General features: G+C 43.6%; 2 protein-coding genes across 2 annotated transcripts in view; one reads left to right on the forward strand and one right to left on the reverse strand.

Annotated features, from left to right (window-relative positions):
- Positions 1-2899: 2899 nt before the first annotated feature.
- On the reverse strand, positions 2900-5684 carry txndc17 (thioredoxin domain containing 17). Its single transcript, XM_056283610.1, has 4 exons — positions 5466-5684; positions 5295-5376; positions 3898-3973; positions 2900-3589 (listed from the first exon to the last, which is right to left on the reverse strand). The coding sequence occupies exons 1-4, from the start codon at positions 5608-5610 to the stop codon at positions 3521-3523; spliced, it is 372 nt and encodes a 123-aa protein (XP_056139585.1). The 5' UTR covers positions 5611-5684; the 3' UTR covers positions 2900-3520.
- Positions 5685-6031: 347 nt separating this feature from the next.
- The window catches only part of kiaa0753 (KIAA0753 ortholog), a 31416-nt gene continuing 19871 nt past the window's right edge, over positions 6032-17576 (forward strand). Inside the window, exons 1-13 of the mRNA XM_056283973.1 lie at positions 6032-6555; positions 7615-7908; positions 8090-8348; positions 8613-8722; positions 8842-8904; positions 9007-9228; positions 9599-9782; positions 10751-10935; positions 11239-11360; positions 13318-13473; positions 14073-14162; positions 15788-15875; positions 16173-16244. Of these exons, the coding sequence (XP_056139948.1) occupies positions 6412-6555; positions 7615-7908; positions 8090-8348; positions 8613-8722; positions 8842-8904; positions 9007-9228; positions 9599-9782; positions 10751-10935; positions 11239-11360; positions 13318-13473; positions 14073-14162; positions 15788-15875; positions 16173-16244 (1989 nt within the window). The 5' untranslated portion in view covers positions 6032-6411. The remainder of the gene's footprint in view (positions 6556-7614; positions 7909-8089; positions 8349-8612; positions 8723-8841; positions 8905-9006; positions 9229-9598; positions 9783-10750; positions 10936-11238; positions 11361-13317; positions 13474-14072; positions 14163-15787; positions 15876-16172; positions 16245-17576) is intronic.

Consider the following 17576-nt stretch of genomic DNA (forward strand, 5'->3'; position numbering starts at 1 on the left):
CACGTGTAACATCCTCCCACCCTCCTATCATTTCATCAGCATCGTGCACATGATATTCTGCAGAATTGGTGGGGTGGTGGGGGGGGTTGGGGGTGGGGTGGGGAGGGGGTCTACTTTTGCAGCACGACATTTTAATTTGACATAAAAGGAGGATGGAGATATTTGTCAGGCGGAGATTTGCCGGCGGCCGCACAAGATTCGGAGGGGGTGGGCGGCGGTTTCGGTTCTGAACAATGGACCCGGATCAGGTTCAGTCTAAACAGCCCCGATCTTTTCACTAATGGATTTAACACCACCAGGCTGACAAATATCAACACAACACACACACACACACACACACACACACACAGAGGCCTGCTCCAGCTGACACACTTCAAACACAACGTGACCTCTCCTGAACGACAAGATATCGACGGCTTCTCTGCCCCCGTTTGGACACAAAGCGACACGCCGCGGCCGGGAAACACTCGGGGGAGAGCAACGGGCCGCCCGAGCAGGATAGAAATCCCCAAATTCTACCCATTTTTAAGACGCGAAGGGGAAAAAAAAGGGGTAACGAGGCACTAAATAGACGAGTGGTCTCGTATATCGACAGACCCCCCCCCCTCCCACCTCCTCCTCCTCTAGCATGGATAATTTAGAACACAGCCTTCATGATATATTCTACCATGGTGCCCTTCTGTAACACATGGATAGCATTGGGATATCAAGGCAATCAGCAAAAATCACACAGGGGGCTATAAATGTGAGAGGAAATCCAAATATTAGGCCTCAACTATACAGACTACACGCACGAGCCCGCCGAACGACGTGATGATGTGGGAGACGGCACTATTTCTGCATGTTGTACAACTGCAAATATCAGCGGATCTGACAGTGCACAGTTTACCCCCCCCCCCATTCCTCATACCAGAAATAGGACAAGGCGATGAGGAGCAGAAATAACAAAAGCACCGCGAAGCCCCATGGTTCAGTTTCCTTCCCTGCCATCACTGCAACATGTGGGATTTTTTTTTGGGGGGGGGGGTGGGGGTCCTATTTAGAAAATCAGGTTAAAATAAACCATAACATGTGTTAATCAAAACAGCTGTTCTGCAAGGCACAAAATGCAAAAAAAAAATTAAAAAAAATAATAATGTGATTTTTTTGTTTTTTTCCATGAAATCCTCCCAAGCAGAATGAGCTGAAACGCTGAAACGTGTTGCGGACCAACGCGGCTGCCCTGTTTTCTCCCCCACAGCTCCCATCTTTTAATTTGCACAACTGAAATATCGTTTGAATCGAACCAAGACTGGTCAGCCCCCTGTGTGTGTGTGTGTGTGTGTGTGTGTGAGGGGGCAACAATGTTACAAATGATTGGCATCAATTTCAGGAATCAAGAGTTTCAAATGTTTCCAATGGACTGAAAGCTCTGCTGGAAGCAACCTTGTCACAACAGGCTCGTTCGATGTCCAAATGACTCCAACCAGGGGCAGCATGAATCCCCCCGGAGCAGGGCAGTAGACCTGGGCTACACGGGGTTAAGGGTTTTCAACCTAATGAGACAAGTTAAACGTGTCAGACACCCCCCCTCCTCCTCCCCCCCCCCTCCCCACTCCTTCATCTAGCACCATCATCATCGTCACCACCACCACCATCACCAGTGGCCCCAACTTACCTTTTTGTGTCTGTCTTTGAAGGGCAGCGCAGGCCACTGCATCTCCTGCAGGAAGTCCTGCCAGTGTTTCTGGTCCTGGTCGGACGAGATGAAGACGATTTCCAGTTTGTCTTTGTGCTCGGACGTCTTCTTGAACTTGCTGTAAAACTCGCACAGGCTGGCGTTGAACTGCTTGCACGGCGCGTTGAGGCTGCAGCCGAAGTAGAGCCCGAGCAGCGACAGCCGGCCGCCCAGCGCCTGCACGTCCACCTCGGCTTTCTCGCTGTTGACGAGCCGCTCTCCGAGCAGATTCACCAGAAACTCCGACATCGCGGCGAGAGTCCCTCTCACGCAGGGGGAGAGAGCGAGAGAGAGAGAGGGGGGGGGGGGAGAGGGAGGAGGAGGAGGAGGTGGTGGAGGAGGAGGAGAAAAAAAAGAAGAAGAAGAAGAAAAGAAACGACAAGTACACATAAAAATCGATGCGCTCGATCGACAAACCAGCGCTCCCTTCCTCCTTCCTCCTTCCTTCCTTCCTTCCTTCCAAGCGGGACCCTGACGAGGGGGGGAGAGAGAGGAGCGGTGGCGTGCGTGCGTGCGTGCGTGCGTGCGTGCGTTCGAGCGCTGTTGCGCGACTGGCTGCGCTGTGTTCCTGCAGCTGGTCCTCGGTCCCTGTGCAGGAATGCGCGCCAGTAATATCGCCCTGACTGCAACAGGGGTTGCGCTCATACGCCACCCCCCCACCACACAACACCACCACCACCACCACCACCACCCAGCCAGCCAGCCATTGAAAAAAATAAATAAATAAAAAAGCTGTAAGTACAAACATGACATCAACGGGAGGCTCCATATAGCCCCCGATGTAAAACCCAACACCCACGATTTCCACGTTATCGGTTTGTGCACGAACTAGCCTCAGAATCCGGAATCTGCTTCAAGTCGAGTACAATTATTATTTTTTATTTTAGGGTACCCCTTAAAACTCAAATCTTAAATTTATGCGAACGCCTTTCACAAGGAGACAGTAATTAGTTAAACTGTGCAAACGAGGCAAACGGGAAGAGTATGGCTACGTCGGCCGAATAAATACATATTCATTTCCCCAAATGGTAAGGCTGCCACCTAGCGGCCAGTACACGGAAACGCATCTGTTGCCGCAAACGTTGGGCAGCCAACGTTTATTTACTTATTTATTGTCCAGTACAAATTAATAATGCTCACATAGGACAAAAAACAAACAAATGGAAGGAGAAAAAAAAAGTCTAAAGAGATATTTACTTTATTTGTCTTTCTTGGTCTTAAAGCACAATCACAAATGAAGGGTTTGAAAGGGTTGTGTACATTTTAAACATTACGCAGAAACGCAGTTGTTGCAACAATCGTTGGGCAGCCACCATTTATTTATTTATTTATTTATTTTTTGGTCCAGTACAAATTAACAATGCTCACATAGAAAAAAAAACAAAACAAAAAAGCAAATGGAAGGAGAAAAAAAATCTAAAGACAGGTTTCCTTTATTTGCCTTTGTTGGCTTTAAAGCGCAATCACAAATGAAGGGTTTGTAAGGGTGGTGTACATTTTAAACTTTAAATTCGTATGCATTTCTTTAACATATTTCACACATAGAACTTCAAAGTTAACAAAAGGACAACTGGATTATTGCACATTACTAATAAGGCTTTACAACATTAATAATTCTTCACTATTCAGAGGAAAAACTCAGCGAGAACCGAACTTTGTGGCACAGGTTAATGGATTGCCTTTCCTCTATGGCACACGAATGCTGAATTTGGACACTGGTAAATGAGATATGTCGTGAGACAAAGGTAAATCAATCTTGAATTCCTGATGACCAAATTGCACAGCCATGTAGTGTATGATCCGTCAGACCTCGGTGAACATCATATTCACCAGGTCGGCTTTGAAGCACTCCTCTTCCACCAACTTCTGAGGCTGAAACACATAAACACACGGCTTAGGGCTTCAGCCACATGAAACTTGTTCTTAATGAATCAGGTTAAACTAATGTTAAAATGAGGTCTTTTTGTCTGTGGAAATCCCTTAGTAAGCTGTCAAAATTAGCTAACGTGCAGCAGAAAGGCATGCGAAGCCACTTTTAACTATATTCATTGCTATAACTAAGACCTAGGATAAACTCCATTTCCGATGGATTTCCAAGTTAAAAAAAAAACATTTAAAAATTGAATAAAACCTTAAATGCAAACATAAGACCAGATGTAGGCTAATCCATCTTTGCTTACTGTGCCATATCGCAGCAGAGTTGGAACTCCACTGAGCTTCAATACCTTCTTGAAATCATTATTTGGATCCTTCCAGCTGAGGGATGAAAGCAAAACATTATGGGGATGACATACACACTTAAAACATTTGAGACAGCTGGCTTGAGCAAGCTAGAAAGGATTGTCAGTGTCTCAAACTGGTGTCTTGAGTAATGTTTCAAATCTCATGACACAGAATTCAACACCTACACTTGTCGGTTTGTCACAGCAAACTATCATATCATTTTGGTGGCGTTAAAGACTTTTAAAACCCGGTTTTCAGAGGCCAGCGAGGTTGCTCAAAGTTCAATCCCGAGTGTATATGTTGACAACGTAATACCAGTCATCTTCTGTCTGTACCCAAAAATCATTTTATTCTTGAAATGCCACATTCCAGCTTTCATTTCTTCACAAGTATGGCCTATCAGAATTTTGTTCTTCTTCTACTGTTCTGCCGACGAGATTATCGCGTATAGATTATGACTAATTGATGACTTCGCTGATTATGGCTAATGACTATTGCAAACTGTTCTCTTCTCTAGCATGTCTTTTCTCTCTCTCTGAATGATGTCTTCTCCTTTCTCTTTTTCTGTGTTTGAATGGTGTCACGCGAGTCTCTCTTGCATGCATGTGCAGTCGGTTCTCCTCCCAGGTCTCCGTGGTGATGGTGGCCGCCATTTGGATGCTGCCGGCCCTTCAACTCCTCACATAAATTTTTCTTTTATTACATGATGATGCTGGTCGCGTGGCTTGGGTCCTGGACTGCATGTGGACACTGCTTGGCATCCTGTGCATCATGTTCTTCATAAATGTTATGTCCATTATAATTCTGTTCTCCTCTTTCAATGTTGTATTGTGTAAATTGCGTAAACACAACATCCATTGCACGTCTGTCCGTCTTGGGAGAGAGATCCCCCCCCCTCTGTTGCTCTCCCTGAGCTTTCTTTCTATTCTTTCTCCCTGTTAAAGGTTTGTTTTTTTAGGGAGTTGTTCCTTATCCGATGAGAGGGTCTAAGGACAGGATGCTGTGTTGCTGTTAAGCCCACTGAGGCAAATATGTGATATTGGGCTATACAAATAAAATTGATTTGATTTGATATGCCTACCTATGATGCACAAGATCATTCCGAGGACACAAGGATGTTTATCATGGCACCCATTGCTGCGGATCTGGCACCCAGGGCTAGCCTATGAGTTGGCTGTAAGGACGGAAATCTGGGAATTTAGGGGTAATAACCTACGCCATCGCGGCACTCAGCCCAAAGTTGAATGATGTCGATAAGCTCTGAGGATGTTCGTCGTGGCTTTGGTGACAGCCTTCGTGGCTCTGCCTTAAAATCTCTTTGTTTTGACATTTTTGCGTCACAAGAAATACTTACAACGCCCTCTCGCCAACTTGACAGTAGACGAATACGGAGCCCTTCGGAAGGTTCCGCATCACCCCCCTCACAACGGACTCGGCTGGGAAGGGGACGGGGGGGGACATTAGTTAGTATATGAAGAGGAGCAAGGGGAACGGTTACATTTTAGCGACGGCTGCATGATCTCACCTTTCACACAGTCGGGGCACCAACTCTTGCCCTCGGCGTCTTTGTCGCCGGAGAAATAAGCAAAAATGTCTTTCCCTTTCCTCTCAGCCACAGCTTTGCAGAACTCGTCGTAGCCGCGGACGTTCACTTCCTCGTAGTGAGCCATGATCCACGCCGAGTCGCCTTCGGAATACGCAGACGGCAAACCGCTGAGTCGCGCAAAGCGACACAACTCTCCATATGAACGTCCGGAAGACGACGATTTCCGGTCTGCCGAGAGGTTCTTAAAGAGACAGTGTACCGTCGCGTTGTAGCTAACGGCAGTTTTTTCCTCTTTTTTTGGTAGTTTTTTTTTAAGTTTGTTCAACATGTGGAATATGTCGGCTTTTAAATTTTATAATATCACGTTTTTAACGTTTAAAGTTAACTTGTTTAATCAGCGAAATTATTTAATGTTGACAACGCGTTGGTGGTGCTTGACCCTTGTGACGATCCGTACCTGTAAAAAAAAACAAACAAAAAAACAAACACGACTTCCGTTGGTTGTCTGCGGGCGGGCTTCCGTTGTCACGGTCGGCGGCGGCGGTTTAAACACCGACGAGCTGGCTCCTCCTCAGGGTGACAGGATTAATTTTTAACACGTTTTTATTTTTCTTACATAACCAATAACCGCTTTAAAGCTAACGCGATGACAATATCTGTAGCTGAAACACGCCGTGACCCCAAGTTCGGGCGTTTGTTTTGTACCAGCTTCACTTAACTAGCATGGTTAGCTGCCTTTGGCGTTAATTCAACCCAACAGTAAGCTAATTCGCGCTAATTAAGTTGACCAAATCGTACTAACTAAGCTAGTGGCCGTTTGCAGGGGTGAATATTGCGGAGATTTGCACAACCGGTTAGCAACTCCTGCAGATGGCAATCGTGTATTAGCCAGTTTAGGGGTATTTGCTGGTTTGTTGTGTTTGCAATGATGGGCGTACAGTTCCCTCAGAAGGAACCCTCCAACACCCGAGCACAGCCAACTAATGGGAAGACCTGGGTCACTTTGGGTCCGAACCACAAAATACAAATAGACTCTGGTGACATTACAACTGGACTGTTCCAAACCAAGGTAATCGGAGAACTGCCTCCAGTCTAGCTGGTCACATCCTATTCAAAACAGTACTAAGTTATTCAATGATATGTGTGCCATAGCTTAGAGTAGGTATTAGTTATGTTGTGGGTGCTGGTCTTAGAATAGCCTAATTTCATATGCTATGGATGATAGTAATGGATAAGAATGCTGAAAGTTATCACAATAATCATCAGGAATGTGTGTGTGTGTGTGTGTGTGTGTGTGTGTGTGTGTGTGTGTGTGTGTGTGTGTGTGTGTGTGTGTGTCCATCCATCCATTATCTGAACCGCTTATCCTGCTCTCAGGGTCGGGGGGTTGCTGGAGCCTATTTTAGCAGTCATTGGGCGGCAGGCGGGGAGACACCCTGGACAGGCCAACAGGCCCTCACAGGGCCCACACACACACACGTGGGTTTCGCGGGTACTCCGGTTTCCTCCCACAGCCCAAAGACATGTAGGTCAGGTGAATCGGCATCACTAAATTGTCCCTAGGTGTGTGTGTGTGTGTCAGCCCTGTGAAGGCCTGGCGGCCTGTCCAGGGTGTCTTCCTGCCTGCCACCCAATGGCTGCTGGGATAGGCTGCAGCATCCCCGCGACCCTGAGAGCAGGATAAGCGGTTTGGATAATGGATGGATATATATAATATATATACAGACAGTATCTGTTAACATGTGTAACAATACCTCGGCAAAGAATCCAACTGAGGTTCATCACATTGAACTGGTTGGTAATGTAACATATATCAAACCAAAAGTAGTTCTCAAATAATGCACATTTAAATATTTCAGACCTCATCTTCTGATAGATTCACATTATCATCAATGTAGACAACAAAATTGTATACCACAATATGACAATATCTGAATTCCACCCCAATACTACTGAAAGACGATAAACGATAATATTGAATTATTGCCTTTCCGGTGTTTGATTGAGAAAATGGCTTTAGTATGATGTTATTAAAATGCCAACTTAATTGTCACAATGATTTGTTATAACCATTAACACTATAATAACAGTTATGTTGTTGAAACTACAGTTGTTGTTGTTATTACAGTTATTGTTTAATGAAGCCATCCCTGCGAGAACCTACAACCGTGCCACCCATGTTTGCCTACCAGCCCCCATTGTGATCGAGAAGCTCATACCACAGTTTGAGGAGCAGGAGAATGTGAGCAGCAACAGGAGTTCCTTAAGTTTTTCTGCCCTTTCTGAAGAGCGGCTGCTGGCTGCAGTGAAGTTGGCCAAGCGAGATCTGAGGCGGAGGCATCATGAATCCTTAAAGAGCTCCCTTGTTAAAACTTCACAAGAAAAATCCCCTCAAGATGCAAGTTATGTGGATTTCCTTCAGGTAGTTAATTTTAGTTAAAAGGTTTCCTTGCTCTCTTCTTACTCCCTATTTTGTTTGAGTATATTGAAATCTACACAAGATATATTTCAAAATTCATTTCCAATGGTGACCTTACAATGTCTCTGATTCCTGTAAAGTTCCATCAATAAACTAAATGTTTCTTTTCATATTTTTAAAACAGAAGAAAGAAACCGTTGAAATTAAATGTAAAACCTCTAGCCCAAAAGAGAAGGCAACTCGAACAGGAGCCAACTTGGTGCATACGCCACAGAAACTCTCCAGTAACCTCAGTCCTGAGGATGGCCTTTCACCCCTGACCAGAGACTCTGGCCCAGGGCAGCTGGCCAGAAGTCGGCTTCCTCAGCTGAATAAGGAGATCCGTAAACTGCAAAATGAGTTGGGGGTCTTCATCCAGAAAATTGAGAAACTGGCAAACATGGGTAATAACAGCTTGTTTTGATATACTTTTGTCATTGTAAAAATGTCCTCACTTTCAGATATGAAGGGCTGTAATTATGTTTAACAAGCTATTTCCAAGTTTGTTTGTTTTTGTTTTGTTTTTCTCCTAATTGTAACTCAAAGCACTTGCAGCACAAAGCATCCACAAATAACATAAACAAGAGCGACACCTAGTCCTAATTTTCTTCTGAAATTGGGCTTAACACACTGCTTGGCTCCTAATTAAGACGTGATTTGTATGACAGGACACATGAGTGAGGATCCTTTGGAGCCTGATGAGCAACACAAAATGGATGTTCGCAGACAGAAGCAAGCCGCCCGCTCAGCACAAATCATCTACGTTCTCCAACAGCAGGTATCTAAAACCATACCATGTCTGAATCTGTTAAATTCACTTTAAAAGTTCTAGGTACACTAACTTGTTTCGTTGAATCGTAATTACAAACGTTTTTCTGATTCTTTGTTTTTGCTCAGGTAAAAGAAATTCAAGAAGATTTAGAGAGGCTACGTTCTCAAAAAAATAGTGACACCAGAAAGGTATGTTTCTTGTGTCCGCATTGTGACTGGTGGGAAAAAAAGCACTTGCCTGTCTGTGTCTTGAGTCGTGGCAAATAAATGTACTCTTTACCCCTCTCTTAGTCCAAAGCAATAGACAGGCTTGCAGCTGCCCACCGTGGGGCAGTCAGAGCCATGCAGATCTTCATCCATCAGCTTTCAGAGCCTCGTAACGACAAGGTGCCCTCGCACTACAAGGAGATGGGCCAGTTGATTCGCCAGCTCTCTTTGTGCTCAGCCAAGATAGAAGTGGACCAGGGCTCAGCTTTACCCGAGACTGCCCTTGATATCCTCCAGAAGCTAGAGGTCAGACGCTCAGCCCTCGGTATACAGAAGAATTTTAACAAGAATGACTGAAGAGGTCACTTAGATGGGTGATGAAATGTATCTGTTAAACATTGTATCCAGATGAACTGATTCAACTTTCTTTGATTTTCTTACTTGGATTATTGAGCATGCGTAAAGAAATTTTGATGAGTGTTTTGGTTCATGAGACACTTAATTGTGTATGGTTATATTTGTTTCTCAATAAAACTATGTGAGATAAATATGCAAATCATTAAATCTGAAAATCACAAGACACCTTTGTTTTGCATGTCCAGCATGGTTTGCTCTGCGGTTGATTTGGTCCGTTGTAGGAGCCAAATTTGAATTCCTGTCTCTTTGTGCCTATCAGACTTTAGATTTGGCTCTCAGTAAACAGGAGAGACTCTGGCAAAGGCAAGTCCAAGCACGCAGCTCCTCTCCTCAGAGAAAGTCTCCTCATCGCAGTATGTCACCTCCCTTTGCACCCAGGGGCCCAACCACCTCTAGTTTCAGAGGACCCCGCAAAGCTGCTGGCCTCAAAAGGAGCGTCTGCGGTGAGCATTAAACCAGATATTTTTTTTGTTTGTTTTATGACCCAGATGTGAAAGCATATTTATAGGCACCCACTACTACATATCGAGCTGCGCAAGAAAATCTATTGTAAAAATTTCATTGTTTGTTTTAATTGTTGTCGTCATAGCAGTAACTATGGTAATTCAGTGTCCAATCTCCTAGAGTGGGGACCAACCTAATACCTTTTTGAAACAATATCTTCAGGGGCGCCTCCCTAGTCAAATGGTTAGAGCGCATACCACATTGTCGCAACCGTTGCCGGTTCGTATCCAGCCGGCAACCTTTGTTGCATGTCTTACCCACCTCTCCCCCCATTTCCTGTCTGCCTCCACTATCACTATCTAATAGAGGTATAAACAAACAACAAAACTATAATTAAAAAAAAAAGTAGAAACAATGTCTTCAATTCACCAAAGTCAATTTCATGCTTGATGCTAAAGCCTCTGAAAACAGTATTTTTCCAAGTTAAAATTACACTATGCCTTTTGGTGAAGGACAAAATCGTAATTTTTTTCCAAGAATCTTTAAATCACCCGTGGTCTTTTCTGCAATTTTTTTGGACCCCCTGCTGTGCCTGAATTGCCGTATCTGGGTTGAAAATTGATATGGAGTGCCACTATGTAGTGAAAGGGAAAATGGGGACTGGAGCGAGGGACACTGGCCTTTGGTCCCCTGCAGCTTATTTTATGAACAGTTAGCCCCCGCTGCTTTCCGTTGTATTGAGAGGCATTCTGTGGGAGAGATGGCAAAACCACTGCACGTAATGAATTTCCCTTATGCTCGATCCCCCTGGTAACTAAGGCACTACAACAAACTAAGCCAGAGTAGCACTTAACTAAAATCATCTCATATGATGGACAAGTAGTTTCTAATCATTTGTTATTCCCATTTAAATAATATCTAATCAGTTCAGTTCAAATCAAGGGTATCCTTCTGCTGCTGTTAGCAGGTCGGAGAGTTGCTTCACAGAAGCCCAGAGGTGCTCAAAACCAGCATGTGGAACGTAGGCAGGTGCTCAGGGCTGGTCTGGAGAGCATGGTCCAGCAAAGGGAGCTGAGAGAGGAGACACGTACAGGATCCAGGCCAAATATCATCCATAGAAAAGAAAGGGCTCTAAATCCTCAACGTAGTAAGGTGGGCAGGTGTTTGACAGACTTTTACAAAGTAGTAGTTGAATTCAATGTACTTTAGTGTACCTCAGTTATAAAGACATACTTTCAGGCAAACGTACATTCCCAGTGTTTACAAGGGATATCATTGTAAATGAAAGTTTCCTCTTAGTTTGTCCTGACCAACTTATTGCATTTCTCTTCTTTTTAAAACACCATATATTATTATTTTACATAGTTTCTAACAAAAAGTGGATGAAGTCATCATGAATATTGCTCTTTTGGTAAACCAAATTCTCTTCTAAGCTATTGATTTGATATTCATCAGACAAGAGATGTAGGTTTCCAGCAACCTACAGTCTCCTCTCAGCTCAGAGTGAACCAGCTACCGCAGAAAGACCGCTCTGTGCCCTGGATACCTACGTCCCCTCACTCTCCTCCTCTACAACGGTGAGCCTATTCTCGCTCTATTTAAACCTCTCTCTCTCTCTCTCTCGCTCTCGCTCTCTCTTTTGCTCGCTCACTCTTTCTCTCTCCTTAATCACCGTTTCCATCCTGATTTCCCTTCCCTCCTCTTGCCTTACAGGTTATGTGCGTGCATGCATATCTTTGAATCAGAATCAGAATCACATTTATTGCCAAGTACAATAACATACAAGGAATTTGTCTTGGTGTGTTAGTGCAAGAGGGAAGAATTAACAGTAAATAGTAAAGATAAAAGTTAAAAAAGAATAATGAATATATATATATAGAAGGTAAAATCAAGTAAAAGTGAGGTGCAATCAACACCAGTTCAGAGTTGAACATGAGACCACGTGGCAGCCCCTCACACCTGGCACTGAGTGGCAGGAGCTGTATTTACAAAAAGTCAAATGAGAATTTTAAGAAGTTATTTACAGAATAAGAGTTATTTACAGAGTAGTGCAGGTTTTATGCAAGGCGTCCATATACAGAGAGCACTGTAGGGAAAATGGGGTGGGTGGGCAGCAGTGTCAGTATCTGTGGTTGTCTGGGGGCTTGTTGAAAAGGCCTACTGCTGTAGGGAAGAAGCTGTTCATGTGGCACCAGGTTCTGGTTTTTATAGAACTTAGCCTCTTGCCAGAGGGGAGTGTTTTGAATCGACCATGGCCTGAGTGGGAAGGGTCCGCCACGATCTTTCCTGCTCGCCTCAATGTCCTGGAGACGTACAGGTCCTGGAGGGAAAGCAGGTTGCAGCCAATCACCCTCACAGCAGAGAGAATGATGCGCTGCAATCTGCCTTTGTCCTTGCAGTGGCGGCAGCATACCAGATAGTGATGGAGGAGGAGAGAATGTACTCAGGGATGATGGTGTAAAAGTACACCATCATTGGCTTTGGCAGGTTGAACTTTTTCAGCTGCTGCAGGAAGTACATCCTATGCTGTGCCTTCTTGGTGAGGGAGCTGATGTTCAACTCCCACTTGAGGTCCTGGGTGATAGTGGTGTCCAGGAAGCAGAAGGATTCCACAGTGTCAACTTGGGGATCACACAGGGTGATGGGGGCGGGTGGGGCTGGGTACTTTCTGACGTCCAAAACCATCTCAACTGTCTTCAGAGCATTGCGCTCCAAGTTGTTTCGGCTGCACCAGCACACCAGATGGTTAGTCTCACACCTGTAGACGGACTCCTCCCCACCAGAGATAAGCCCAGTGAGGGTGGTGTTGTCAGCAAACGTCAGGAGCTTGACTGACTGATGATTGAAGATACAGCTGTTCGTATACAGGGAGACGAGTAGAGGGGAAAGGATACAGCCTTGAGGGGAACCGATGCTTATGGTCCGGGAGTCAGAGACGTGTTCTGTCAGTTTCCCGTGCTGCTTCTTTTCAGATTGGAAGTCAATGATCCACCTACAAGTGGAGACAGGCACATGCTACTGGGAGAGCTTGTCCTGCAGCAGATCCGGGATGGTGATGTTGAAAGTGAAGCTGAAATCCATAAACAGGATCCTAGTGTAGGTTCCTGCAGAGTCCAGGAGCTGGAGGATGAAGTGGGGTGTCATGTTTACTACATCATCCACAGACCTGTTGGCTCTGTAGGCAAACTACAGGAGGTCCAGGAGTGGGTCAGTGGTAGTTTTAAGATGGGACAGAACAAGGCGCTCAAAAGACTTCATTACCACCGAGGTCAGGGCGACGGGGTCTTTAGTTATTGTGTCCTGTGGTCCTTGTTTTTTTTTTTTTTGGAGGGGATGGAAATGATGGTGGAGGTCTTGAAGCATACTGGTACATGGCATGTCTCCAGTGAGGTGTAAAAAATGAGGGGGCCTCTAAGGTGGGCTGTTGTGGAGTGGCCTGGGCCCCTGCCGAGGCGGGGGAGGAGGTGAAGTGTGTGTGTATTTCTGTTAGGTCTTGTGTATCTCATTCTCCCTTTCATCTGATATAAATTTCAGAACATCCCCTCAGAGAAGACCAGAGCCTCGGTGTCTTTTCTCCCCGCTAAAGCCTTCACCAAGCCCCCAAAGGCACAAGGTGGTGATTGCAGGACAAGGGACCGAAGAGGTCTTGGGCACAGACAAAAGGAAACAGGCCCAAAATGAAGCTTTAAGGTTAGGGCCTCCTCCTGTTATTCACAACTTCTTTTCAACCACTTAAAATAATCAAATAAATTATACAGAGTCATGAATACAATTTGTATTTTTTGTTCATTGAGACATTTTTATTTCCTTCTGAGTTCTTTGTTGTTTTTTTTGTACCACGGAGCATAGCCTAATATGTCTGCCTTGCTAGACTGTTTGAGGGCTCAATGAAGGCAGTAGCTCAAGAAAATAAATATTAATGAGTTTTCTTGCTGTAGTCATTTAGTCGTTTTAAATCTCCTTGTCAAATCCCAGTTGCTGGGAGCCACAGGCAATACTCTGATCCCAATCCTGACTTAATTCTTTCCAATAAATTGAATTTAAGTGCCTGCTAGATTGGGGTCATTTTTTCTTCTTTTTTTTAATGGTTGATATAGTGGGTTTAGTACAAGTAAACACCCTGTTGAGAGAGTTGTGTATTTCTGTTTAATCAAATCTTAATTAGTGCTCTTTAATTTATCAATGGCTCACAGTCTGATTTGGTAGATGATTAGGATTTTAAGTTATTTATGTGAAATTCTAATTTAACCCACATTCTCCTATGTTTGGTGATTAATGGCGCTGTACAGGCAGGCCTGGTTGGATAAGATGACCATGCAGAGACTGAAGGAGCTCAACCAGATGAGTCAAGAAGAGACAGAGCGCATCCAGAGATTAAGGTACTTACACTGTAACTGGCCTACTTGTGCTGTTTCTTTACAAAAATACAAATTCAGTCAGCCTCTTTAGAATCTCTTAACGTGCATGCTTACTGTGCCGTCAAAAAGTAGTCAACCCCTTTGAAACGGTAGCTAATATTTACAGTTCTTTGGACGTCACAGACGGAGGTCCTGACAGACCGTAAACACCCATCCGTGTTTGCTAAAGAACTAATGAAACTGTTCACAAGCGTAAGACATGGGGAGGTTTAGTTCTCACCCTTGAAGGATACTTCCTCTTGGATAAACTGCTCATATTGAGTTTTGAAGAATGTATTTTTTTGTGAGTTACATTGTCCAGAGTGGATTCTCACCTTTAAGCACTCCTATGTGATGTATTAGGCCTAACAAATAAGTTCATGGACTACTTTTGGGGGAACAAGCCAAGATGAACCCACTAGAATATCTGTCATCCCTACCTCTGTTTGAGGGGTTTTGACACTATTGGCCTTGTTTAATAACAGGATTTGTTGAAATTAAACCAATTATAGACCCAGACAGATATGCTAGGCTAGACAGGAGTGTTGAGGGTAAGAATCTCCTTAGGCATGAAATTGATTAGGGTCCCTGAGATGAGTTGTCAGAATTTTTTGCCGGGAGCTTTTTTTGGTCATAAATATGTCACAAAGAAGTGGCTTGCCCAATGTAATAAAAATGTTGAGTGATTTGTTAAAGCATAGAGAAAGTTTGGGGTCTTGGTCTGAATAGTACTGCACAGGTTATATCATTTGTCTTGAGGGGCGGCACGGTGTCCCAGTGATTAGCACTGTTGCCTCACAGCAAGAAGGTCCTGAGTTCGAACCCCAGGTCATCCCACGTCCTTTCTGTGTGGAGTTTGCATGTTCTCCTTGTGTCTGCGTGGGTTTCCTCCAGGTGCTCCGGCTTCCTCCCACCATCAAAAAGACATGCATGTCATTGTTAATACTCCTGCCTTGTACCCCTGAGCAAGGCAACGGAAAGAAGAACTGGAGTTGGTCCCTGGGCGCTGCAACTGCCCACTGCTCCTATACAATAGGATGGGTTAAATGCAGAGAACACATTTGTTGTAAGAATACAATGACAAAATAAAAGTGGCTTTCTTTCTTTTCTTCTTAAAATGCTAGTGTTGATGTAACTTTTTTTTTCCTCACAGTGCTTGGAAATGAAGTAGTTTTAAAACCTGTACCTCACATCTTTCACATTTTTGGTGTGATTTTTGACATCAGGCTGATGTCAAAATCTCAAGTGGTTTCAGTGTTGTTTTATTCATAATGTGTGTTGTGTTTGTCATTCAAACACTTTTAAAACTTTAATGTTTGACCTTGAGGACATGAGAATCAGTCTTCAGAATAAGCTAGAAATATGTTTACTGTTGAACTTGAGGTTAACGGAGCACTCACTCAACTCAATGTACGTCACAGTACGCATCAACATATACATGCGGCAGTAACGCAAAGTAATGCCATACAATTATACAGTTCATAACAATATGTCAGGATAAGAACAACATGTAATAAGTACAGTATATCATTCTGGCTATGAAGAGTAAAACCATTTGCCACAAACAAAAACAACTTTGGAGTCCTCGTTCTGTCTTTGTGATACAGGTCTGACATGGAGTCCCCAACTCAGTGGGCAGAGAGAGCAGAGCAGAACGCCAGGAAGAGAATTCAGCCCCTGTTGGATGAGGTGCAGGTTAGATGGAAAGGCGAGATGTACTTCCTCTGGCCATATTTTTTTATTTTATTCTCTCTCCTGTCATATGTTACATAGCGCCAGCTTGTCCACAAACCAAATGGGAAGCGGAAAAAAAAATCAATGAATCTTATTTGTTATTGAAAAATCCATACTGCAAGAGTTTACCTTCAGATTTGTGCCATGCTGAAATAAAACGTAATTTTCTAGCTACTGGGCTTGTTATTTATGAGGGCGCACTGGATGTGTGTGGAATAGATCAGATCGAGCTTGTTTTTTTCTTTTTGTTTACTTCAGAACATGGGTGAGTCCAGAAGCAGGAAAAGCTCCTCACTAAGGCACAGATTGTCTGAACAGACTGCTGAGAGGGTGAGCTTCACTACTTTTTCCAATAAAATCACTAAACAGAGCAGTTTAATCCCAACTCTTGATGGCCCAGAGGGATAAAATGAAAACTGAATCAATTAAGTCTGGTAATGCAACTGACTGGAAGTCATATTGTTCCCTAAGAAACCAAGTGACAAAAATAAATAGAAAAAAGAAAAGTAGGTATTATCAAAGTAGGATAAATGAAATTAAACATGATGGAAAGAAACTGTGGAAAACTTTAAACAAGCTAATGGATAGATCGGGGGAAAATACACCCTCCTTCCTAGAGTCAGACGGTACCTTCCTTACTAAACCTTAAGATATTGCTACCTATTTCAATTATTATTTTGTTGTAAAGATTGAGAAATTAAAAAATGAAACAAGAACTTCAGATAACAAACTTTCAAAACAAATGATTAATGACCATTTTATGAAAAATCGAGATTGTGAATTTGACTTTCAAGCTGTTCAAGTGAATATAGTAGAAACACCTCTTAGTAGTGTAAATAGTGAAAAACCCTCAGGATTAGATAACCTTGATGGGAAACTCTTAGGAATGGTTCTGGCCCTATTGCGTTACCCATATGCCATATTTTGAACCTAAGTTTACAGAAGGGTGTATGTCCCTTGGCATGGAAAGCTGCAAAAATTATTCCTTTACCCAAAAACGAGGAGGACATGTTTACAGATGCTAATAGCCGTCCTATCAGAATTCTTCCGGTGCTAAGCAAGCTTATGGAAAGAGTTGTGTTTGACCAGGTTTTATCTTATGTTTCATCAGTGGCTGAGGGATATAGACAGGAAAAGGATTGTGGGTGCTGTGCTACTTGATTTTAGTGCTGCATTTGATTTAATAGACCACGAGATGCTTTTAATGAAACTTGCTGCTTATGGCTTTAATAATTTGACCCTTAATTGGATGAGGAGCTACTTATCAAACAGAGCACAGACTGTTTACTTTAATGGTAGTTTTTCTAATGTAAGGACAGTACAGTGTGGTGTTCTTCAGGGAAGTTGTTTGGGCCCATTGCTCTACTCTTTTTGTAGAGCGATGATGTTGGTTTTTGTTTCCCTTTTGTATCTGTCCAAGTCGGAGAGTACTGCTGGTGTCATGTGTGGCTGCCGCTTCTCCCTCTCGTAACCCCCCTTCCCATCCACCCCTGTATTTCTGTGTTGTGTTTATCTGTCGTCTTGTTTCACCCCATTTATTGTAAAGCGAATATGAGTATTAGAAAAGCGCTATAAAAAAAAAAAATATATATATATATATATAGGGGTCCGCGGTGGTGTAGCGGTCTAAGCATCGGCTTTGTGTCGATGCAGTTGCCCACT

Source organism: Lampris incognitus, chromosome 7 (genome assembly GCF_029633865.1).
Source record: "Lampris incognitus isolate fLamInc1 chromosome 7, fLamInc1.hap2, whole genome shotgun sequence".
Taxonomy (NCBI): Eukaryota; Metazoa; Chordata; class Actinopteri; order Lampriformes; family Lampridae; genus Lampris; species Lampris incognitus.

Coding starts and splice junctions, on each gene's coding strand:
- txndc17 (XM_056283610.1), bottom strand. CDS start 5,610: ATGGCTCACTACGAGGAAGTGAACGTCCGCGGCTACGACGAGTTCTGC. Junction 5,377..5,465: donor GTGCCCCGACTGTGTGAAAG/GTGAGATCATGC, acceptor TCCCCTTCCCAG/CCGAGTCCGTTGTGAGGGGG. Junction 3,974..5,294: donor CAAGTTGGCGAGAGGGCGTT/GTAAGTATTTCT, acceptor TTCATCCCTCAG/CTGGAAGGATCCAAATAATG.